The 26313-nt window shown below is 38.9% G+C and overlaps 1 protein-coding gene across 1 annotated transcript in view; it reads left to right on the top strand.

Moving 5' to 3' along the window:
* Positions 1 to 25222, top strand: part of MARCHF11 (membrane associated ring-CH-type finger 11) — a 116407-nt gene extending 91185 nt beyond the window's left edge. Inside the window, exons 3-4 of the mRNA XM_024247355.3 lie at positions 766 to 958; positions 24734 to 25222. Coding sequence (XP_024103123.2) covers positions 766 to 958; positions 24734 to 25056 — 516 coding nt within the window. The 3' untranslated portion in view covers positions 25057 to 25222. The remainder of the gene's footprint in view (positions 1 to 765; positions 959 to 24733) is intronic.
* The last annotated feature ends 1091 nt before the right edge of the window (positions 25223 to 26313 follow it).

The raw sequence follows: 26313 nt of genomic DNA, 5'->3' as shown, positions 1-26313 counted from the left end.
TGAAGGATTTTTGATCATTTGTACTGTAAATTCTTTTGAATATTGATACTTAGGGCACCAAATTATTTGCCCCACTGAAGAGTACATGCTGAAAATGGTTGTGAGTTTCAAAGATTACTTCCTGTAGGTACAAATTCTAAATCTTGACAAAAATACTTCATGGCTTACCCATTAGATAATAAAAAGTCAGTAATATCTGAGTATATAGAATGTACCAATAACAGATAATGCACAATTTTATACTTCCCTTATGATTATTCTAGTGTGTTATCTTAAATGACTTTTTCAATGATGTTCTTATATAACTTACTTGCTTTTTACATTTTTTCCTGCAAAAACAAGAGACAGTTCCCTCTTTTTGCAGTAGCCAAATGTATTAAGAGCAAACTAAATTACCAGATAGAGAAGTTCTCACTATGTATGGTCAGAGTGTATTTAATTTCATTCATGCATGAAAGATAATAATGTGATTTCCAGGTACTAAATATTCCTTAGCCATTCACACTCAGTACTATTATCTGGAATCAAACTAGATTAAACTTACAGAATGGTGAATTACTGAAAATAATGAAGTTAAGGCAAGTCATTAATCTTTATCTGCTTCTCTATTTTTTATAGCATGGACGAAATGAAAAAATTCATTTGGGGGCTCATCAGATTTCAAAGGGTCTAACATTATGAAAAGAAACACAGGACTGAAAATGTTTTTTTTTCTTTTTTAATTATACACAGCACCTTTCTTACATGCCTCTGTTTTTCTTTTAGTGGCAGAGCATTTCTATAACACTGGTTGAGAAAGTTCAGATGATTGCTGTAATCCTAGGATCCCTGTTCTTAATAGCCAGTGTGACTTGGCTCCTCTGGTCAGCCTTCAGCCCCTATGCAGTGTGGCAGAGGAAGGACATCCTTTTTCAGATCTGCTATGGAATGTATGGTTTTATGGATCTAGTGTGCATAGGTAAGACCATGACCTTCAATGTTAACACACTGTCAGTAATCCATTTCTTTCAGCGATTACGTTTTCACCACTCGGATCTAATAGAGAATGTTGTGGATTGACTTATCTCAGTTCTCCAGTTAATGAATTAGCTGTGGTTCACGATTGGGCTGCTTTTCTAAGAAAGCATAGCATCTATATTCCCGTGTAGTTTGAAAAAATATTAACAGGATAATGCCCATTTAAAGTGAGATATTGTGCAACTGAAAGAAAGGAGGAAGGGTTGAAGAAATTATTTGGAGTGAGTGATATAAAGAGAGTCATTTATTTCTAAGGAATAAGAGCAAACCAATTTCCCTTTACAAAGCTGGGGAAGTCTTGGCTGATGCAAATGGCGGTACTGTATTGTACGTTTGGGGAGAGGACAGACATCTCGATGTCTTACGTCATGATGACTGTGCAGATTCTCTGAGGGCAGAAAAGGGCCCCTTGGAAGGTTATGGACTTGGGGACTGTTTTCCTTGCTGGCCTGTGTCTCTTTGTTTTACTTAATAAATTCAGTGACTTAGAAGAGAAAAAGTATCGAACACTTTAGCTAAAATAAACCCTACAAAAAGGTTACTTCTGTGTTTCATTTGATTCATCTGTTGTTCCCTAGTACTGTGAGAAAAAGGAAGCCAATCATGCAGCATTTATGTGGCATGTGTGAGGTGCACAGGCATCGCGATGGTGACTAGTTGGCGAGGGGTAGAGCGGTGTGGGTGGCTGTAGGGAGGTACCATGGCATTGGGAGCATTTTCCTGCTCTGATGTGGCAGAAATGCACAGGCTCCACCAAGATCTACTGAATTAGGAACTTCAGGGGTGGGGCCCAGCCATCTGGGTTTTACAGCCCCTCCGAGGTTCTGATGCATGCTGAAGCTTGAGGACTACCAGCTTCAGCGGATGGATGCTAAGCTTGGGATCAAGAGACTTGGTTTCTAATCCAGGCCTCTGCTAGGGCAGGTCACCTTCATCCCTCCATACTTCTGTTTTCTCACCTATAAAAATGCAAAGGATAATTCCAACCATGCAAGTCTAAATAAAGGAAATAATGATTATAAAACAATTATGTTATTAATTAGAAGTTGTAGATTAAGTATATTTGAGTAAGTTGGAAACATTGAATAACTTTGAGATCACTTCAACTTAATGCCTCTACTTACTAGAGCTTTAATTTGACTAGCAATTTTAATATATTCAGTCATTTTTTTCCAAAAGAATTCTATAAATGTTTAAAATATGATCAGCATGATTTTTTTTTTTTTACTTTTTTCTTTCCTCCTTTCTCACTAGTGCAAGTCTAATAGGAAAGAAAATGATCAAATTTCAGGCCAGAAAGAAAAAAATAAAAGAGCAAAATGTTTTGAATAATATATAAACTGAAGAGATGTTGCCTGAATAATTGAGCTAATCATGTATATGAACAGTTTGCATGAAATGTGATAATGCATATGAAAGCGTTTGGAAGTTCTAAATCTTTATTCAAATATAATCTCTAGGGCATTGCTCTAATAAAGAAGAATCACAAAATTGATGCACAAATTGAATCCCTTAACACATTCAAAGACTGTTTATTCTGTCTTTCAGCATGAATGATATAAAATGAGGTGTTCCATTGATATTAAAAAGGGAGATGCAAAATAAAAGAGCCAGTTAGCTCCCAATCCAACCTGGAAAGGAAAAAAGTCCAGTTGACTTTCTTGCCCTCAATGTAAACACTCAAAAAGACCATGCATTTCCTGGTCAGGAAATGATTTTTTTTTTTAAATTTCACAACTTGCATTTAGTGCTGAGTTATTATATCTTAAATTTTGATGACTAATGTTAATATTTTGATCAAGATTATTACAATTCTGGTTTCAAGAGCACAGACATATGAACAAATAATCTTTTAGTAATACATGACAATTTCAAGCTTCTCTTTTGAAATTTGAGCATTTGCCCATTTTATAAAGTCAAATTTCTTAGAAACAAAAACAGTTGCCATTTTTCTGGAGATACTTGGGAGAATGAGTATTTTATCTGAGTCTTAAATATTGACGGCACTTTTCATTGTGTTTTGGCTCATCAAATCCTAATTTTATCATTCCATGATCTATTTGTATATTGTGAAAAAACTTAAAGAATTCTGATTGAACATTGTTTATTTTACTTGGCAGTTTCACTAATTAGTCTGTCCTGGCTTGGAGAATATCTTAATTTTTTTCCCCAAGAATTGAGAAACTATTATAGTAAAGAAAGCAAAATACTCCTAGTCTACCAATAGCCAATTGGATTGCAGCCAGGAAGATCTCCTGCTAATATTTCAAATTAATTCAAATGTCTGCAAATTAAATGCAGACAGTAACAAAGATTATATTGATTGTACCTTAAATACTCCTGACTGGAAGATTTAGAGGCAGAGTTAGTGTGAAAAGCAGGTTTACAACTTTGTGTCCCATTTCCTCAGCTCAGTTTCATAAATATTTCCTAGGAACTTTCTATGTGTTGAACAGTGCTAGGTTCTGTGAATAAAAATAAGAGTCACCCACTTTCCTTCCCCAAGGAGCTCATGAGGAGGACAGGCAGGTAAGTAAGTGATTAGAATACAGTGGGATGTGCACAGTTGTGGACGTATGCACAGGAAGGGGTAGTTGAACACCAGGAGGGATGAACTCTGCGGTGCTGTGTGTAGGGAGGGGAAGGTTTCAGGCTGATTTCTTGGGGAAGCGATAGCCAAGCAGATGAACAGATACTTGGCAAATAGAGAGCTGGCCTCCTACTTGCCGTGGGAAGATGTGAGATTGGCTCCCCGTTCAAAAGATTTTAATATAATTGGAGACATCACTCTTTCCTGTCTGTCCAAGCTTTCCAAACTTGATTCTACCTAAGTAGAAGAAACAGGTTGGCAGCTTCATAAATATTATTTGAAAAAATAATTCTGAAAATCCGTAGAAGACTATTCCAGAATCCAAAAATGTTATAATCCAGGCAGTCTATGTAATGGTTAGGAGAGTTGGATTGCTAAATAGAAGTTAAGATTTGGAGAACATTTGTTTACTTGGGGAAATTTATTTACTTATTCCTAGGTACAGTGAATTTGTTTGTTGCTTTCATTCATAATTAATACATTTTCTTCTTTCCCAATACTAATTTTTTTTTCTTGCTATTAACATTTTGAGTTTGCTCAAGGGTCTAGCCACTATTATAGTTGAAACATCTAGATCAGGGCTGTTCAAAGTAACTTTCTGCAAGGATGAAAATATTCTGTATCTGTGGCATCCAATTCTATTGACAGTAGCTAAATTTGGCTATTGAGTACTTGAAATATGGCTAGTGAGACTGAGAAGTTCTGATGTTTAAGTCTTTAATCCATCTTGAATTAATTTTTGTATAAGGTGTAAGGAAGGGATCCAGTTTCAGCTTTCTACATATGGCTAGCCAGTTTTCCCAGCACCATTTATTAAATAGGGAATCCTTTCCCCATTGCTTGTTTTTCTCAGGTTTGTCAAAGATCAGATAGTTGTAGATATGCGGCGTTATTTCTGAGGGCTCTGTTCTGTTCCATTGATCTATATCTCTGTTTTGGTACCAGTACCCTGCTGTTTTGGTTACTGTAGCCTTGTAGTATAGTTTGAAGTCAGGTAGCATGATGCCTCCAGCTTTGTTCTTTTGGCTTAGGATTGACTTGGTGATGCGGGCTCTTTTTTGGTTCCATATGAACTTTAAAGTAGTTTTTTCCAATTCTGTGAAGAAAGTCATTAATTTTCAATTTAATTTAAATAGCCACAAATAGCTAGTGACTATTATATTAGACACAGATTCTACATAGTGGAATGGTAAGTGTGTAAGAGCTTGAATAACAGGTTTCCCTTTGTCTATATAAATGGATTGCATTTCCTAAGTGATAAAGGAATTCTTTTCCAAGAGAGGTGAATAAAGTGAAATGAGTTTGAGAATTAAGAGAAGGGTGTTAAAGTATGTGTGATTGCCAAGAGTTAGACAGTGATGAAGGAGAGACATGTTTGACAAATGACTCTTTGTTACTGGACTTTTTAAGAATATTTCTGTGGATCAAATGTGAATTTAATTTTCAATCTGTACTTATTACAAAATTCACATCTGTTTTAAGGAAATTAGAATGTAAAGAGATTATATCTGGGGAGTGCTTCTACATGTTTAAATAGATGGATGATTGTAAACCAGTAAAACTGATAGAAAGGATTTAAGTCACTTTAGGATTTAAGCTAGTGGCAGTAATTTAGGGAGAAGTAACAGCCGAGGAAGCTCATGTTGGCTCCCCACTAAAAAAGATTTGCACAGTGGACAAAGGAAGATGAGCAAACTCAGAAATGAAGTGCACCTGCCCGGCAGAAGGCCTTGGGCAGAGGATTTGCTTCTTCACTCCACCCTGGACACTTTGGGAAAAAATAGAAAACCATCGTTTCCATTGACCCTTTGATTCAAGGGAAGCTAGTGCCACAAGAAGAATATGTTTATTAATAACTAAAAGTTTGAGGGACCAGAAGAGGGCCATGTGATGACAGGAGTTATTTGATTAACTTGCATCTAAAAAGTGAAGGCAGTCACCGAGTCATTTTGGCATCTGATAGAACCAGATGAGGTGAGTTCAAGTTCTGGTTAATAGAAGCAGCAAACCAAAACTCTGTTATCGTCAGTGGTATTTGCAAAATAGAGATAGTAGTGCTTGTACCAGCTCTAATCAACACCGCAAGTTAATGGCAAATCCAAGTCTGGAAATGTTTTGATCTTCCCTCAAGTACTATGGGAAGATACTGATTATGTTTATAACACTTAAAAACATGGATTGCTTTGGTCTGTTAAAATTTTTCCTAATTGTCCACATAATATATGAACACATGTGAAATTTGTATTTATAATTGTGAAATCTATAAAGTTAAAAAAAGACCACTTAACTCACACCCCCAATTCTGCTTTGCTACTCCCTTTGCAGAAATGTCCCCTTTCTACATTTTGATGTTTATCGTCCAGATTTTTTCATTAGGTTTACATGGGTTTAGGTACATGGATACTTCCACATTTTATTTATTAGTGAGATCATACTGTACATGGTGTTGAGAAAATATTCTTTTTCTCTCAACGATATAATCTAGAGATCTTTCCGTTATAACAGATGTACAACAATGTATTTAAACTTTTTTCTACTGATGAATTTGTATGTTGTTACCAATTTTTGCCTTTAGGGATCATGCTGTAAAGGACATCATTTTACATAAATATTTCTTTTAGCATAATTCTGAGAAGTGGAAAGTCTGGGTTGAGTAATAAGCTTTTTTTTTTTTTTTTTTGAGATGGAGTCTTGCTCTTTCGCCCAGGCCAGAGTGCAGTTGCACGATCTCGGCTCACTGCAAGCTCCGCCTCCCAGGTTCACACCATTCTCCTGCCTCAGCCTCCTGAGTAGCTGGGACTACAGGTGCCCACCGCCACGCCTGGCTAATTTTTTGTATTTTTAGTAGAGATGGGGTTTCACCATGTTAGCCAGGATGGTCTCGATCTCCTGACCTCGTGATCCACCCACCTCGGCCTCCGGAAGTGCTGGCATTACAGGCATGAGCCACCGCGCCCGGTTGAGTAATAAGCTTATGTAAATTTTGATAAGTCCTTTTACATTGCCACTGAAAAAGGCTTTATCAGTTTATCCGCCCCACCCCCCCCACCGATACATATAAGGTCCTTTTTCCTCATACCATGCCAACTATGGATATCATCACTTGTGTGACATTTTAATCAGTGTATTTAACTACATTTAACCATTCGAGTAGTTTTCTTAAAACTAATTCCATAGCTATTTAAGTTTGTGGGACAATTTTATCTAAAAAATAAAAATAAAAATGGCTCACATAGGTCATGCCAATGTGCAGCACATCCTGCCTGATGTTTTTTGGGATCGCAGGGATGCGACATGCAGGGACATAGACGAGCTCTAATCTGTAAACACTAAGAACTGATCAAGATCAGAGACCTTTGCCTCTCAAAAACCCTGCATTCTTCAGCACACTTTAGGAGTTTTTGGGTCACTTTTTAAAAAAAAAATCTATTATACTTTTAACGCTAAGGGGATTTTATTTCTCAGTTTGTCTCTTTTTAGTGTAGAAAGTGCTCCCTGAAATTGCTTCAAGAAAAATAGCTCTCTCTGTGGCTAAAGTATTGATCCTGTTATTGCCTGTTCTTCATATTATTTTATTTCTCAAAGCCCAAGCATGGACAATGGTGGAGATATAGGCACACACACACACACACACACACACTCACTCTGATCCCTGATTGATCCCTGATATATACCCACGAGGAACCAAAAATATCTCTCTTGAGGCTCTTTTGAAACAATGAATTAAAGTATAATGTAATTGTTTATGTTGTCTTTCTTTTGAAAGCTACAGAGATTAGGGAATTTTAAAAAATAACCTGAGATATACCAGAATGAGGATCAGATCAAAATATCTTCTTATTGTACCAGTTATATTTAATACTAAAAAAAAAAAAATTGCTCCTTCTACAGAAAGTTCACGCTCTCCAACAAACCTTTATTTTCCTGTACTTTGAAATGAAATAATTTTTCTTTAAATCCATGTAAATTCTTTTTTTTTTTTTTTTTTTTTGACACAGAGTCTTGGTCTGTCACCCAGGCTGGATTGCAGTAGCATGGTCTTGGCCCACTGCAACCTCCATCTCCCAGGTTCAAGCGATTCTCCTTCCTCAGCCTCCTGAGTAGCTGGGATTACAGGCATGCACCACCACACCTGGCTAATTTTTGTATGTTTAGTAGAGACGGGGTTTCACCATGTTGGCCAGGCTGGCCTTCAACTCCTGACCTCAAGTGACCCGCCTGCCTCGGCCTCCCAAAGTGCTGGGATTACAGGCATGAGCCATCGCACCTGGCCTATGTAAATTCTTACAGTTATTATTATGGCCTTTTAAAAAATCTGTTTGTCCTATTTGATTATATATCTAGCTAGAGCTACTTTGGCACACACAAGAAAACTACTTTGAATTACCAGTTGGTAATACATTCACATTTCATTATAGAATTTCAGAATAATAAATACCATGTATTATTATGGTCTTAGAAGGATTATATTGGACATATATTTACATTTTTTAAAGTGAGGGTAATATTTTTCTCCTGCTTAACTTTGCTACTTTTTTTTTTTTTCCAGATAGAGTAGCTAAAAGTTTCACGTAATCTAACATTTTATTGACACGAAACTTAAAATATACATTTACTAACTCTGTGTTGTATGAATAAAGGTGAAGAATTTTGAAAATGAAATTCAGGATAATCAAACTCTGTGATCACAAATAAGTTTCCCACATGGAAGATGAATACTTGTCTATTTAAAACCAGTGTTGCTTCCCCCTAAAATGGTGCCTTTAGGTCATCATCGTCCTCGTAGTTTGCTTTCTATGAATATAAACCAACTAGAATAAGGAAAGCATAATTAAGTAAATAAATCTACTGCTAAAGAAAAAAATTCTAATCCATTTCAAACAAAATACACGTGACTTTTAGACTATCTCCTTTAAAAAATTTTTCATGCCCTCCGGTATCTCTTAGCATGATTCAGGAGTTGACAATGATTTATTAAATTATTTTAGGTTAAAAACTTACTTACTGAAAGGAAAGAGAAAGAAATTAGAATTGGAAGTTGAAATATGCCATAATTTACAGCAGAAAAAAATGAGTTTGCCCAAGACCACAGGAGAGCCTTAAGTTCATTGCCACACAGGTTCATCAACCATAGACGAGTGTGCTTGAAAGTGTAATTGTTGGTAAGGCCTTTGGATCGTTGTCGATAGGTAGCAATTTCTTAAGCTGTAAAATATTTATGAATAAATATGAAATTTATCAGGTAGTTTCAAGTGAAGAATGTAAAACTACCAAGAGAACAATCAAAATGTCCACTGAAGACGTTAGGGCCTATGTGGTTCGAGGATGTCTGAGTAGACTAAGCTCTTTCCTGGTCTCCCTGTGGAGAGCCAAGACCACCAGAATCCAGTGTGGTCTGATTCGGGGCCACTTGCACAGTGAAGATACTTTCTCTACGGGAAGTGGAGACCACAGCTGCCAACCACCAACAGCCCCGTGCATCTCAGAGCTGTACAAGCAGAGCAGCTGCACACCATTCAAAAGTGTCATCAATTTTCATCAAAAGACTTTCATCACAAGACTTTTGGAGCCCAAATCCAACCATTCGATTACCACCCAATCACCGCCACCACTACCAAGCCTGGAATCTGAGCTCCTGGGGTCACCAAGGATAGCCAAGCTCTGGAAGTTGACAGGTCAGCATTCACTCATGGAGTGGGGGTGCAGAAGGCTGCTTACCTGCTGAGGCTGACACTTTGGGTTACATGGCAGGCGAGTTGTAGGAGGTGGTGTTGCTGTGTCTATCTCATTTTGAGTTTCATGTGAAGTATTAACGTGGATGTGTCTGCATAAATCATAGGGCACGTGAAGAATGAAGCTCACTTTAAACACTGTTTAGCTTAATAACCAGGATAGTTGATTAGCCTAGTATTTCCTTTTGGAGACTTCATATCACTGCAATTTTCCCTCCAGACAGAAGTATATCACCCACCTCTGCTGCAGGAAATGCTTCCATTTCCTGATTTATGATTTGATCTGGGAACTACATCTTCCCGAGCACCACAATTTGACTACTAAGGCGACCTTTGCACAACTGCTTCTGCAGGAAGGACAGGAACATTCTTCTCCTCTTGCCCAAAGCCCTGTGAGTTTTCCTTCAAATTTCATCCCAAGTGGAGGAGCCCTGGGCTGTGAGGTTGGCCGTGCCTGGTGTCTGTTACTTGCACAGACATGACTGTTGCAGGTTGGCATGTTCTGGTAGCTCATTAGGAATCATTTCTTAAATTGAGTAGAATTCCTTTACAAGCACAGATCATTATTTCCTGGCTTCAGACTATCTTAGCATGCTTCGCGCCCCAGGAAATGCCTCAGCTTCATTTAGAGAGAGTCTGATTCAACGTGATGAGCCTGAAACACAAGCAGCAGCTTATCCTCCAACAGGAGTCCCTGCCTCGGATCCTTCATGCTTTGAGCACATACTGGGAAAGCCCCTGGAAAGCGGAGGCAGAGCAGTCCTTTGTGATGTGAAACTGTCAGAGGAGAAACAACGCTTTATCCTTTATATGCTTTGAGAAGTAAGCCATTATTTTTTCTCTTCTCTGGAGGTACAAATTATGGGCTTTTCTATGCCTTAATCATACTGATGTTCACCGATGTCTCTAAAGATTATTATCATAGTTGGTTATGAGTGATACCATTGCCTTTAAAATCCTGGGAAATAACAGAGAAGGGAACTTGTTTTTGCTACTTGCCCCTTAGTGCTGCACATGGAATGGTCTCTCAAGGCTAGTTAACCCTTTAAGGCCCCCTCAAGGGGGGAAAACACCCCAACCTAACACTTTGCTCTTATTTGACTCTGTAAAATTCAACTTCTTATGGATAAATGTTAATATAATTAGCAGAACAGCAGACCAAATGTGTTATTGTTGAGTTTCTTCTCCTCCATAGGAGATAGTGTGACACTGTCAGTTGTCTCTTTCATTGGGGGCAGTCTAGCCAAAACAGCATTAGTAATCTGTCGAGCCAACATTCATTGCGTATTTACCATGGTGCTGAGCCTGGAGTGCAGGATAGAGGTATAAATAGAACAAGCCTTGGCAAATTGCAGCCCGAGGGCCAAATGCAGTCCACCGCCTGTGTTTGTACAGCCCAGGATCTAAGAATGGCTTTTACATTTTTAAATGGTTGAATACATTTTTTAAAATATTATTTTATGACATGTGGAAATTGTAGCGAATTTAAACTTTGGTGCCTTTGGATAAAGTTGTACCAGGATGCAGCCATATCCATGTATTTATGTGCTGTTGATGAGAAGTTGTGACAGTGAATGAAAGGTTAGCACAGCCTGAAAGATTTACTATCTGGCCCTTTACAGAAAAGGTTTGTGGAGCCCTGGAATATAACAATTCTCTACTTTCCACCTGAGGAAGAGGAGACAGCCAGGGAACTAAGCAATTATAGCCTGAAAGTGCCAGGAGAGAAATGTATGTGGGAGCTAATGGGGGAGGTTAATTACACTTAGGACCAGCAAAGTCTATGGGGGAGAAGAATTTTAAGGAAGAGCAGGAATTAGGATGGGGCCCTGAGACAGGCAAATGCCTAGACCTAGTAACGTATGAAGTCCTGTCATTTTGAAAGACATCGTATGAAATCTGGTATGGCAAGAACAAAAGATGTTTGTTGAGGCATAGCAGTAAGGAAAAGGAGCCTGTGGGTGGAGCTCGGGAGGGAGACTGGACTGAATGCTCAGGAAGCCCCAGAAGGATCCCTGAATGTGGCTGATAAAGCTTAATATTAAAGAGAGGTGTTTGATAGTGTGGAAGCATAAAGGACAGTGGGGATGAAAAAGTGAGAAATATAATAACCCAGGTAAGTGATTAGGCCTGCATTAAGACTGCTGGGAAGCTGCTAGAATTAAAAGGGATTAATCACAAGATATGGTGATCAGCTGGATGGAGGTAGGATGGAAGGGGTTGGGGGGCTAAGAGCAAGAGGCCCTCAAGTGTCATTCACAGAGGCTGATTGGGAGATGGGCCATCAGTTGCTAAAACACTGGCTATCAGAAGAGGGCTAAGGGAGAGAAAGGTCATAGGCTCATTCTGAATGTTTTCTTTTTGCAGAGTTTCTGGGGAATCCAAGTGGATGTGGCCAGTGTGCACCCAGATTTAAGGGTCTGGAACTCAGGCTAGAGATTGGAACTGGAGATTTGTATCTGGTAGTTGAAACCAGTGTCTGCAGGGAAATGCCTTGGTGAGAGGAGCAGCAGTTTGGGGAACACGGTGGAGAAACAGGAAGGGGAGGGAGTGGCTGGAAAAGGAGTGGGGTCAGGCAGGCGAGGAGGAGGGAACTTCTAGGAGGAGGAGCAAGTGGCCAACAGTACCAGATGTCCTGTCAAGGGTTAGGTGAAGTCAAGCCAATAATCACTCACTGGACTTGGCAATGTGGGGGTTACATGGATGGATGCGAGACCGCAGTGAATTGAGAATGGCTGGGATAAGCAGAAGGGGGTTCAGAGGTGAGTTCACAAATCTTAGCTGACAAAAGACACAGTTAAATGAGGGTAGAATCCAGAGGGAGGTGTGGAATCGACAAAGGTTTTTGTTTGTTTTCTTTAATAGGATTGTTAGGCATGGGTGGGTGCTGAAAAGAGAGACCCAGAAGAAATCAGAAGAGTGAAAATCCAGAGATGGGAAGGGGCAGCTTCATGTCCCTGGGACTGAATTGATGAGAGCCCCGCACCTAGGAAGGGCTTTGCCTTGCACAGGAGGGACCCTGTGTCCTGAGGGGAGGCAGGCACAGCTGGAGGCAGCTGTATATTCTGCTCTGAGAGAATGAGACATTGAGAGGCCTCCTTTCAAAAGACACCTTGTTTCTCAGTAAGTAGGTATGTGGCCATCTGCTTAGACAACAGAGGCACAGTATGGGAAAAGACTCGGAGGAGAGCAATGAATGTGATTGTCAGCTGCTGAGGGCCCTGGGGAGAGGAGGCTGAGCCCCCTGCAGAATCACTGGGCATGACTGAGCACCTCCTTGAGGCTGGAGCAAGGCCGCCAGATCCACAAGGCCATGTGGCTATGGGCTGTTGCCCAATAGGGATGAAGAGTAAGTGCAGAGAGGTGAAGTGGTGAGACTGGGTTATGATTGGGTCTTGTTCTCCAGAGTTTCTGGAAGGCAGAGAAGCAAGATCAACCTTGCCTTTCCCCTCAAGTGAGGAGAGAATGGCTCCAGGATGGGCTGAGCTTTCTAGGCTGCTAGGGAAGGAGCCAAAGCCAGAAAGAAGCTGGTGCATTGGGAAAAGATCATGCAGTCTAGGGCCTCAAAGTCTTTAGAAGGTGGAAGGGAGTGCATTGAGATTAAGAAGGTGGGTGAGTGGGAGGCATTGGAGGTTGTTGTCAGCAATGGGTTGGGAGAGCTTCAAGAGCTTGGAATTAGAATGGTTTCTGGAAGAGCAAGGCCCAGGCTGGGGTGAAGGATGAATAGTAGAGGGCAATGGGTTGTGTAAGTTAGGTCAAGCCATCCACATGGACCCTGAATCACGTGAGTCTAGGGGGATGGAGGAGGTCCAGGAGCCAGGGGTCAAACCATCCATCACCGTGGAGGGTAGCTGAAAGGCCAGGAGGGCACATCTCCCATGGCTTTATTCCATAGATGAGTGTGCACGTGTGTGTGTTTTGTGTGGCTTTACCCTGTCACTCCATGGCTTTCCAGAAGAGAGGCTGTGGGAATTCCAAACACATGAGGCTCAGGAGCAACTGCATAGCCTCAGAGAGATCTGAGTGTATCCCCAGGAAGTCTAAAGTGAGCTTATGTAAGAGGCCAAATCAACATGGGAGTGGGAGGCTTTCCTTGGAAGAGAAAACAGAAAGTAGACTGTGCAGCAGTGAGGTCACACCATTACAAGAAGAGCCACCTGTCCCCATCCCTCACTGGGGAAGGCCCAGAGGAGGCTACTCCCTTAATCTGAAAATCTGAAGATTGTTCTTCGGAACGAACCCTGCCCCTCTGGGGAACTGTTGGATTTGTACTATTTTGCACCAAAGAACTTTCTTTCAAAGAAATGTGAACACCACCATTCTTCTAAATGATGCTTCTATGCAAGAACACTGAGGGTGTGGAACCGTGGGCGCCAGCAGGGCAGGGGAGACAAACTCTGGGCCATCGGGAACCACACGGCTGAGCATAGACATGAAGCCCATAAATGTTTTCAGCCGCTTCCAAGTAAAGAATTTGACATAGGATTTTAAAAAATGCATCTCCACTGATATCTAAGATTGCATTTACTGTGATCTGGGCAACATTCTGAGCACTTTACCTTGATTTTCCCACTTAATTTTCACAACCACTTTAGGAGGCATAGATGCTGTTATTCTCATCTGAGAGGTGAGAAAACAAAGGCACGGATGAAGCAATTTCCCCAAGATCAAATAGATGGTGAGCAGGACCCAAAATAAGAACCCAGACCCTGTCACTCCACAGCCTGTATAATGAGTAAGATGACCCACGTACTTCCATTTATTATTTGGTAAACACCCCTCTTTATATGCTGAGCTTGAATAACTTGAAGAACTTACAAAATGTTTTCTATATAAACAATAAAGTGAAGCTATTTAAATTTCTGTCTCAAACACCTAATACATGGTATAGGGAGTAAATACCTTTTTAAATAATAGATGAACTGATTTTAGATCAGAAATGGAGAAAACATTTTCCTTGAAAGCCCAAAGTATTCATTCATTTATTCTAAATTAATAGAGTGCAAAAGAGTCTAAAACAAAAGGAAACATGAGTAAGGGGAATGGAAAACACGGAATACACCATACCAAAAACCATTTCTCTCTTCCCACGGTTCTGAGTGAAATAATTTCTTAATAAGAATTATCTATGTAAAAAATCACATCCCAATCTTGAATTTTCTTACTAGGACATAGAATAGAATATTAAGAAAACTACTGTCTGAGCATTTTTATATTCAGGTTAAAATTTTCATTAATAATTTTAATTATAAGCATCTTACTGATGTCGTGCAATGAAATAGAAGAGTTATAAATTTTAATTATACTTAGATGGTAGTTTCTGTTTGGAATTTTTGCCTTCTTCCTGTAGGATTTAAGAGAAGTGAAAAATGAAGCCACCAAAAATGAAATAGCTTATTACTAGTCACAAAGATAAACAGGTTTTCATTAGACATTTCAATTTAGATCTTTAAAAATATTATTTTTGCTCCCCCAAAACAGAGCAACAAATACGTGTATGGTTTACTGTGAAAATTATTAAAATCATTTTTTTTGTGAGTTTGCAGTAGACAGTTTATCCGTTGGGGAAAAATAGACAATTAGTTGTATTTATTTTCACTTGCCACTAGGAAAAGCCCACCAAGTCTCTTAGAAAAAGATCTTAGAAAAACTTTCTAAGAACTGGCTTTAGTCCGTATACTAGAGTGTGGGAAACAAATGGAAATCTACCGAAGCAATTCCCCATGCTAAAACCTTAAATTAACACAGAAGATAGACACTGATAGGCTTTTTAAACCAAATACAGTTTTCATTGAATCAGAGGTTGCAGAGTTATTTATACTCATAAATTGCGAAGGTTGCCATAATCCTCCTATGCCCTATCCAAATGCTGCAATGTACCCTTTAGGATAAAGGCCAGAGAAAAATTTACCCATCAGCCTTTGCTGTTACAGAAAAGAGATTTTAATTTAATTCTGTCATCTCCTTCATAGTCAGTGTAATATCCCTTCTGGCCACTGGCCATTTCACAGGCTGAGGAGACACCGGTGATAACTGGCTTTGGCTCCCGAGGTCTGAGTTGTTGCAGAGCAAGCACACAGGCATCCTGTGTTTGACTCTGATTCTGGGCTCAGACACTTCCTAGGTACAGGCCCCTGAGCAAGCCACACTACATCACTTCTTTGGGTCTCAGAGTCCTTATTCCCCAAAGTGAGAGGGTTGGATTAAATTATATCCCCTACTTCTTAATTTTGAAATTCGGTGACTGTGCTTGTCCACCAGGCTCTTGATGTTCTTACCCCTGTGATACATGATGATCCCCCTTTGCTGCAAGGTGTTTCATCTGTCCAAGGATTGAGAGACAGAATTGAAACTTCATTCAACTAAAATTTAATTGATTCCAGTCCATTCCACCAATTATAGGAGAACTCTGGGATATCTTTATGATATTTATTATCTACAAAAGTATTGGACATGTTCTTTTATTTTATTGAAAAAAATATATCCATGGTTTTTTTTTTCTAGAGCACTGTAGGGAAGAAACTTAGATAATATAACAATTTTTCTCTCCTGTGAAATCTGTTAATCCATTTAAAAAAATTGATAAAAAAGATATACCATATTTTTTATAATATATAACCTTCACAGCTTTTGATAAATATTCTTTGAATGTGCCAGTAGTGGGTTTGTGCTCCAGGGTTATTAATTAAAAGATCAGGAGATACTCCCATCTACAAGGAATTTTAAAAATCAGTTAAACGAATGATTGATTCATTGGCTTCTTAGAAAAGCAAGAGGTCAGAGGAATGGACAGTTTCCTTTTTACTCTCTCCATTTTGCCTGAAAAGGCAGGGAGGAATCCATATCTGTCTCCTAGGTTTTAGGCCTGGGCACAGCCCAGTATCTCAGTTTGTGATTGATACAGCAAACATTTGATGACCTGGCCAGCAAGACAGTGGGGGAGGCAGCTACAGTTTGCTGGGGCTGAACACAGATCCTTTTAAAGAATTTTAGTTCTTTTGCCCTGGCCATGTCCTCTGCCCTGCCCATATGTTCCCCTCACCACCATTATCCCCAAAGACCAAAACCCACTCGTGAACTATGGCCCTCAATCCCTAAACTCTTTTCCAATCTCATCCTGAACTGCCTGTCTCAGTTTCTTTGGCATCTGCAAATATTACTTTAACCTTTCAAAGAACAATACTCAAGATCCTTTTCTATTTTCATGGAGCGGTCACAACTAGATCAAGTCATTCCTTGTGACCCCTTAGATCCCAGTGATAGCTACTGTCCTCTCTCTGTCTCTCTCTCCCTCTCTTTCAGCAAAGACTGAGTTTTGACCTGGGTACTGAGATAGGAACAGGTTCCCAAAGGCAAATAAGACATGGTTCTGTTGTCAGGGAGCACACAGCTGATTAGGGATTACAGGCATAGAAGCAAATTGTTATAGTAGAGGTAGTAAGGAAATCAGTGCAGATATTTCTTGTGTAGAGTGGTGGGCAGTAGAAGGAGGGAAAGATTGATTTTATTTGAGTACATCAGAGAAGAAATTATGAGAGAATCTGGATCTTGAAGCATAATTAATACTTCATTGTGCAAATGTAAGAGTGGGCATTCCAGGAAATTATCCATCTTATGCTTTCAGCTCAGGTTTGCCAAGAAGACAGAATTAGCAGAAGTTTGTGCAAGAGGAGAGACGAGTCGTGGTATCTCCTAGGCTTCTGGTTTAATTGACGTGGGGGATGGTCATTAACTAAAACAGGGATGGCAAGACAAGGACAAATTTAACCCGTGTCAGAACCTTTCAGAAAAGGGTGTGCTTCATTCACTGCCAATTAGTAGAAGATGAGACTCCATCTGACAATTGGGCTTTGCCATCTTGTTCTTCCAGGCAGTGTTGTCATCAGCATTGGAGATCCAGCACAGATGTGCTTTTTGTGTCCAGGCTGATAGCTGCAGACTTCATGAAGCAGACAGTGGGGGCATAGTGTCAGTGTCATAGAATGAACACTGATTTTCTTGTGTGTGCTTCTGGAGAAACTCTGACATCATTTAGGATCTTCATTGTTGCACTAATCATTTCTTCATGTGTGCTTTTATCTACTTGGGGGTGGGTTGGTTCATCAATATTTAGAAATTAATCAGCCCTTTCGTGTCAAGGGTTTTATTGTCATGGTAAGTTTCACAATAATTCATTGTCCTTATGTTTCTTGCACAGAGGATTTTATTTTATCAATGGTAATGATGCATCTGTGTTTGAGCCTTTGAGCTGTGATGATCAACATGCCATTCTCAACCTGGTTCTGTGAATTTTACATGGTTCTCGGTCATTCTGAGAGCAAAGCTCTATACCATTTATAGTCAACAGTAGAAAAACCAACATATCTTGGTTAATCTCGCTAATGGTCTATCAATGTTATTTATCTTTTCAAAGGACCAGCTTTTTGTTTCATTTATCTTTTGTATTTTTGTTTCAGTTTCATTTAGTTCTGCTCTGATCTTGGTTATTTATTTTCTTCTCCTGTGTTTGGGTTTGGTTTGTTCTTGTTTCTCTAGTTCGTTGTGGTGTGACCTTAGATTGTCTATTTATTCTCTTTCAGACTTTTTGATGTAGGCATTTAATGCTATGAACTTTCCTCTTAGCACCACTTTGGCTGTGTTCCAGAGGTTTTGATAGGTCGTGTCAATATTATCCTTCAATTCAAAGAATTTTTTAATTTTGAACTGTATTTCATTGTTGACTCAATGATCACTCAGGAACAGGTTATTTAATCTCTATGTATTTGCATGGTTTTGAGTATTCCTTTTGGAGTTGACTTCCAATTTTATTCCACTGTGGTCTAAGACACTACTTGATATGATTTCATTTTCTTTCTTAAATTTATTGAGACTTGTTCTGTGGCCTATCATATGGTCTATGTTGGAGAATGTTTCATGTGCTGATGAACGGAATGTATGTTCTGCAGTTGTTGGTTAGAATGTTCTGGAAATATCTAGTAAGTCCATCTGTTCTAGGGTACAGTTTATGGGTGCGTTTTATGTGGGCTACTTTTTTACATTATTTGTTTTTATATGGACAACAGTGGAGATGCATATTCACAAAATGCTCATATATAATTAAGACATTGTAGTTCCCAGATATTTGGGTTTTAGGATATCAATTTATGACAACTATGTTTTGTGAGCTTAGTGACTTTTGTGATGACATATGTATATCTTCCAGTCTTTATATCTTTACATTTTATCTTTTGCATGTTTTGCAAATATATTTGGATATAGCTCTATATATATTATTATATATTATATATTACTTTACATTATATTTATATATAGTTCATATACAGTTATATGTCTATAGCTTCATATATAGTTCAGTCCAACAAAAAACATTCAGTATATATGGAAGTAACCGTGACTTATGGTTATTGCTTTGATGCATGTTAACAAGACCCAACAATAGATGAGTGACTTTTAAAGTCATTACCTCTACACTCACATTTAAGTTTCCACAACTCCTGGACATTTAAGTTTGGGGTAGGTTAAGAAGTAGCATCAGGAGGATTCATGCATTGTATTATATTCTAGCAAAGATCATCACAACAAAGGGTGTCTTGGGCCACAGTCTCGTTTCATTAATCCTCTTTGAAGCAACCATGCTCTGGCCTTCACCAAGTAGCAGCAGAAATTAAGGAGTCAAAAGTGGCACCAGGTTATTAGATGGGCTCTAAAATGCTCTTCTAGCACATGGGATTAAACAGAGCCCAAAGTCCTCATTTGCTTCCTGTGCACACTGACTTCTCAGAATGACATGGGATTATATCTATGTATTACAGATTTTGGGTGTGTAAATATATGAGATGTATTGGGACTGTAGGTAAACTGCATCACCCTCATTTAAAACATGAGTAAACTAAGTTCTGGAGTTTGTGATTTAAGCAAAGTTTATACAGTTAGTTTCTATCTTTACCATCCTTGTGTGTCACTGACATTATTATACCTCTAGGAGTGCAGGTGAAGCAGCCACTCCCTCCTCTCCCTTCCCACCCACGAGGAGAAAAGGGTTGGCAAGGCTTATTTGAAAGCAACACTGTAGATGATGAGAGCTTTGCCTGGGAAGCCACACTCACCCCCAGCCCTCCCAGGAAATGCAAGCCCCTGATGAAACCGCAAAGGAGTGCAGGGCAATACTCTGTGTGCTGTTCAATCAAAATAACCCTTGGGAAAGCTAAGTAACACAACTGGTGGCAGATATTTGGCCAGCAGCATATCTGGTGTCTGCTGAAGGCTCTCTTTCTGATTTGCAGACCACCATCTCCCTGTTATGCCCTCACATGGCCTTTCCTTGGTGTATGTACACACACACACACACACAGAGTGAGAGAGAGTGCTGATGTCTCTTCTTTTTGTTGTAAGGGCATTAATCCCATCATGCAGGCCCCATGCTCACAATCTCATCTAACCCTGGTTACCTCCCAAAGGCCTCACTTCCAAATACCATCACACTGGGAATTAGGGCTTCAACATACGAGTTCATTGGGGACACAAATGTTTAGTCCATAGTAACCTCTTTTATTTGATTATTCTGTGATTAGAAAAGACTTCTATACTTGAAGATTTAGGATGGATGGCACTGTAGTACTCAAGGTTTACATTTTAGACAAATTTGTGTTCCAATCTCAGCTCTGATTCTTCTGTCTTCATGATGTTGGACAGCTCTCTAGATCTGAATTTTCTCAAGTGTAACATTGTTTAAAACTAGTACCTGTTTGTATTTGTTAGTCCCAGCTACTCAGGAGGCTGAGGCAGGAGAATGGTGTGAACCTGGGAGGCGGAGCTTGCAGTGAGCCAAGATCACATCACTGCACTCCAGCCTGGGTGACAGAGGGAGACTCCATCTCAAAGGAACGAACAAACAAACAAAAACAAAAACTAGTACCTGTTTGTACAGTTGCAGTCAAGATTAAATGAAAATTGTGCATGTAAAGCTCTTTGCACAGTATTTGGCACAGAATAGGTTCTTGATACAAATTTATCTTATGAATTAGAAAAACAACCAAACTTATCCAAACAAAAGCTGAGACTGGTAACACAATATGGAATTTTTTGACCAGTGGTTTGGTAATTAATATCAGTTAAAATTTGTTTGTATTTGATCATACATTTTGTAAGTCTCTGTTAATTATAACACCTCACATGTTAAAGTAAGCATAGACAAATGGTGTGCGTGTGTGTGTGCACAAGCATGTGAGCATGTGACCATATGTACCTTGATAGACTTCCCCATCACTTATTTGGGTAAATAGCTTAATACCAGAAAGAATTTCAAATAACACATCACTTCAAAATTTTGATTTTGTTTTGCTTAAATTAAAAACTGTTTATTCAATGAAACCAGAAATTATTTAAGCCTGCTTTTTCAAGATTAATCTCTAACAAAAATGTTTCTTTGCACTTCAGTAAGGCGACGCTCCAGTTAAACATTACTAGTAAGAAAATGACAAAAACCAACCAACCACACACACACATGCACACGCTCAACTCTCAAAACATTAAAGTCTCATGAATCACATTTTTTTATATCCATGCGGTTAATAATGTAGTGTTAATAATGTAGTAGCCACTAACAATGTAGTGGGTATCCTAAAATTTATGTTTTATAGAAGTGATCATTGCTTTTCGCTTCATGTAAGCTTAGTGACTCAGATGAAAAAGTACGTCAGCCTGTTCGCATATGACCTGAAATGTCAAGGCGACAATTCATTTGATCATCAGTAAGAAAGCATACTAATAGAGTTTTTAAAAGCTGGATTTTCAACAGAATGAGCCAGAGTTGAATGAATCCTTACCCTGGCTTTGATGATCATAGTAGTCACAGCTGATAACCACTAGCACAAAAGGCGTTTGCCGTATCGCCACAGCATTTAAAGAAAAAGGGGGGAAAAATGCACGTTCCAGAGAACAGCCTTGGGGATGGGAATGGAATTCATTGCATTTCAGTAAAATCTGAGCTTGCAGAGGCCAAGGAGTAATTCTGAATGCTCGTGGGGAATAAAACAAAATCTAAACATCGTTCATAACCTATGGCAATTAAAAAGCAGCCTAGGGAGCTGGAAATTCAGAAGGACTGTGTCTTCATGAAAACTTCAAGTAGTTCTCTCTCTTTAAATTTGGTTCAAAATGTGCTATAAAGACCTGTGGGATTTGTTTCTGCATATTGGTTAGATTCGTGTATTTAGAAAAGAGCTACCAGGAATATATTCCCAGAAAGTGACTTTAAGCTCTAGTAAGTGATCTGATTTCTGGCCTTGCAAAGGAAATCAATAAAAAAAGAATAGGATCTTGCAAAGTCAGTGGTTTCCTCTGGCGAAGCTGTGCCCCTGCATCCTCCATCACTGCACTTGCCCAGAATGAACCTGTCTCGGGCTGTAATTGTTTTGTGATTAGTGCGAATGTGTGTTCCCCACCACATAGATTCACTATTGATCTTTAATTAATAATAATGTCTTGTATTTATAGAGTTACCATCCCAGAAGAAATGTGAGGGCTTTATAGTTGATGAATTCCAATTTATTTTTATACTGCCTGGCTGAATGTAAAGATTAGGTATTCCGATTTCATTTTAAGGAGGAAAAATTGAACCTGAAATGTTAAATTATTGACCATGGGGAATTCAGCAAGCTAATAATAGAACCACCAATTAAAATCTGGTAGTATTGACTTTTCATTCTGGCTGTTTCCTGAAAATATCTGATCGGTTAGGTCAACTTTGATTATTCCTTTGAAAAAAGAAGTTGATAAAAACAATTATTTGAAATTGTTATGGTGAACAGAAGTCTACATTTCTCATTATTTTGGTCATATATAGTAACTGGGCTTAAGATATGTTTGCTTGTTAGACCACATGCATTTTTTGTAGCCTATATTAATATATTTGGAATGCTTGTAAGTCACATGTATCTTTACCTCCTGGTAAGGGACCAATGCAAAACTTAAGTTTTGACATTAGGTAGGTGTCATTTTTTCAAGGACTGGGTAGCTCTGTCACCACCTGGCATTGTTTTATCTGATGGAAAAAGGTAATAGTCTCTCCAAGAAAAACATGCTCAAAACACTTACCTCATTGTACCTATGGGAAGGTTACTAGCAATCTCTCAATCACACATTCCTCCAGCCTTAAAAACATGGGACTCTGGGCCGGGTGTGGTGGCTCACACCTGTAATCCCAGCACTTTGGGAGGCCGAGGTGGGCGGATCATGAGGTCAGGTGATCGAGACCATCCTAACACGGTGAAACCCCGTCTCTACTAAAAATACAAAATATTAGCCGGGCGTGGTGGCGGGCGCCTGTAGTCCCAGCTACTTGGGAGGCTGAGGCAGGAGAATGGGGTGAACCCAGGAGGCGGAGCTTGCAGTGAGCCGAGATTAGCACCATTGCACTCCAGCCTGGGCTACAGAGCAAGACTCCGTCTCAAAAAAAAAAAAAACAAACAAAAAAAACAAAACATGGGACTCTGATTTTCCCCCCTTTCTTCCATTACAGTTTCTGTCAATTTTCCCTGGGAATTTATTACTTTATTTCTCTGTCCTATCCTTACTCTTATCACTCTGCTCTTCATGTAAATGCAGTGACCTCCTTACTGTCTCCCCAACTCCCCAAATCCACTTTAGATTAACTTTTCTAATTAATTATCCGTTATTTTTGAAATTTTGAATTATTCAGGCACCAAAAATACACAGAATAATATGTTGAGCATTAATATCTCCACCACCCAGTTTAAAAAATGCAACATTTGGGACACCCAAATGTTGAAACCCTCTTTGAAGCCACTTCCCAATTTTGTTTCTTTCCTTCCTTCTTCACTACCATGAATTTAATGGTTATTATTCTCATCAATGCTTTTATATGTCTACCATATATATATATATGTGTGTCTTCATTAAAGTGTATAGTATTTATTCATTCTGGTTGTTTCTTTCTGGAACTTTCATTTTTTCATTGTGACTTTGGGATTGTCGTTATGGTTTCAGAGGTATCCACATTAACGCATATGACTATATTTCCTTTTATCTCATTATTCTTATCCATTGGTTCTACATACAATTTATCCATTCTTCTGAGAATAGACATTGAGATGCCTTGCAATTTTTTCCTTCAAATACAGGCAATTAGGTAGTAAACATTTTTTAACTTGCTTCCTTGTTCACATTTGTGAGAGTTTCTCTAGGGCATATACCCAAAGGTCTAACTGCTAAAAGGTGGGATCTGCTCATTTTTAAATTTATCATTAAAACATGGTTGTGCCAGCTGACATGCTCTGCTCACATGCCGTACTTCATCTACCAAAGGCTATTCATTGATCTCTCCACCAACTTCAGTGGACTTTCAGCCTCCTCAAAGAGAAGAGCTCTTCCTCACTTCTCTGAGAGACCTTCCCCGGGGACTACTTTTTTGTGAGGGATCACAAATTCAAAAGCCTTTGGACTACATGCTGAAATGTAGATGTGTGAAATGCAGGGTGTGTGACAGATCTGGAGTGGATAGTGGAGATGGCACATGTGCTAGTGCATCCTGTCTGACTTAACGGTTTCCAAGTTTGCTGTATTACTTTATTTTCCTGAGAGTCTGTCTCAGAAATGTGGAAAGAGCTGATTCACTTTATAGCAGCAAAGAGCAAGGACCCTGGAGCCAGCCTGCCTGTTTTTGAATCCCTGCTCTCCATCGCTACTAGTTGTATGTTTTTGAGCAAGTTTCTGAACATCTCCAAGGCTTGGTTTCCTTGTTTGTCAAACGGGGGAAATGCTAGTACTTAACTTTATATGACTACGATGAGTACTACATGGGATAATATTCATAAAGCTCTAAAGTAACTGTTCAATACATTTTTGTTGAATTGTTGAGGAGAGTACAAATGACAAAATTTACCATGGTTTTTACTGTGCGTCAGGCATTGTTTTAGGAACTGGGGAAACAGTAACCTTAGTATCTGTAAGGACACTAACATCTGTCTCTTTCTCAAACTAAACTGCCAGCTGGGTTTGAGCCCCTAACACATTGCTTGGCCACACAATAGGCACTCAAGAATATTTGTTAAAGGCATAAATGAACCTAATGATTCTCCTAAGGCAATATAAATTCCCAAAGCAAAATCTGAGCCATGATGGGCAAGGAAATTGTATCCACAATAGCTTGATTCTCTACATATTAGTGTATTCTTATTCTTCAAAAATGGATTATTTCTGTGTCATATGGGTAGTAACTTGCCATTAGCCATAATATTTGAGTAAACAGAATACCATATCTTTGCTGATGATGAATAACATAACTATTTTTGGATCCCTTACTTGTATACAAAATAACACTCCCAACCTTGGATTATCACCAGTCTTTTTGGTTTTCTATTTCCTCAAATTTTAGGTCTCATTGTTCATGAAGGAGCAGCAGTTTACAGAGTGTTTAAGCGCTGGCGAGCTGTGAATTTGCACTGGGATGTGTTAAATTATGACAAAGCCACAGACATCGAAGAAAGCAGCCGGGGAGAGTCTTCTACAAGTAGGACTTTGTGGTTGCCGTTGACAGCTCTGCGGAACAGAAACTTGGTCCACCCAACTCAGTTAACCTCGCCAAGGTTTCAGTGTGGCTACGTGTTATTGCACCTATTCAATCGGATGAGGCCCCATGAAGACTTATCAGAAGATAACAGCTCGGGGGAGGTTGTGATGAGAGTGACTTCAGTGTGACAAAAGCATAAGATGATGCAGTGTGGACCACCCTGCACATTTTAGAATGTAATTGCAATGAATGGCAAAACCATAGCACTTCTAAAAACACATCTATGAACTTTTTAAAATTTATGCTTTTTATATGAACATTTGAATTGCAAATACATTTTTCTGAGAAAAAGAATCCTCTTGTTCTTCGTTGTCTGGTTTGTCACATCTTTTATAAGTTGGTACTTGAAATCATTATACGTATAATTTAACTATACTTGGTAAAAAGAATAATGAAAGTTATCCTTAAGGCCAAGACTATTTTTTCTTGCTTGTTTTAAATATATTTTTATGAAAGCTTTCGCTCTGTGTGTAATTTTTCAGACCTGTTACAAATGGTTAAAAGTTTAGGATGCTGTGGGCAGATTCCAAAGTGCCTGTCAGTTCTGCAACATAGAGAGCTCTGAGGTGAGGCTCTTGTGCCTCGTGCTGGTTGGTAAACTGAAGCATGACTTTTTGCTGTGTTGAAGCAACCAGTCACCAGGAATGCATGGTCTAGGACTTATGTCTTGTTATCTAATTTCTGAAACAGAGAGCTTATAGAAAGATAAAAATGAGTGAAATAAAAATAGTTTTACTCCAGTACATATTACATAAGCAGGGCATCTTGCATACTTATAACCCCAAAAGCTCACCAAAATGTCGTGTCCTAGTACCTGCAATAATGATAATGACTAACATTTGCATAGCCCTCTGATAGACCTATCACAATTAATTTAGTTAATTATTAGTGTCTTGAATTCTTTGAGCACCATCTTAATTAGATTTTCTTTTTGTAAAACCTTACATACCTTCTTAAATCATTTAAACGCTAATCCTATTACTTGGTTTAATGAAGTTCTATGAAATGTGTTTGCCAGCAGTGAGAAGTCTTTTTCTTTCACTAGATGAGTATTTTTTTAAATGAAAAGAGGAAACGAAAAATGAGGCTATTGACTCCCCAGGAACAGGTTGCTAACTAGTGGTACCTGGGGATTTTCTACCTTCTTATCGACCTAATGGAGGTAATTGGCACATTTTAATGAACAACCACAGAGCAGATGAGAAGACAGGAAGGATGTTTTCCCTAGAAACATGAATTGAACATTCTGGTTGTTTGAAGTAATTAATGACCAGATTTTAAATCATATAAAATAAAATGCTTCACGTTCTATTTTCTAAAAATAACTTTTGGGTGATTAATAATAGAATAGTTCATGTTTACATAATGGAATACCTCACAGAATG

This window comes from Pongo abelii, chromosome 4 (assembly GCF_028885655.2).
Source record: "Pongo abelii isolate AG06213 chromosome 4, NHGRI_mPonAbe1-v2.0_pri, whole genome shotgun sequence".
Lineage (NCBI taxonomy): Eukaryota > Metazoa > Chordata > Mammalia > Primates > Hominidae > Pongo > Pongo abelii.
This window is presented reverse-complemented; position numbering and strand designations above follow the sequence as displayed.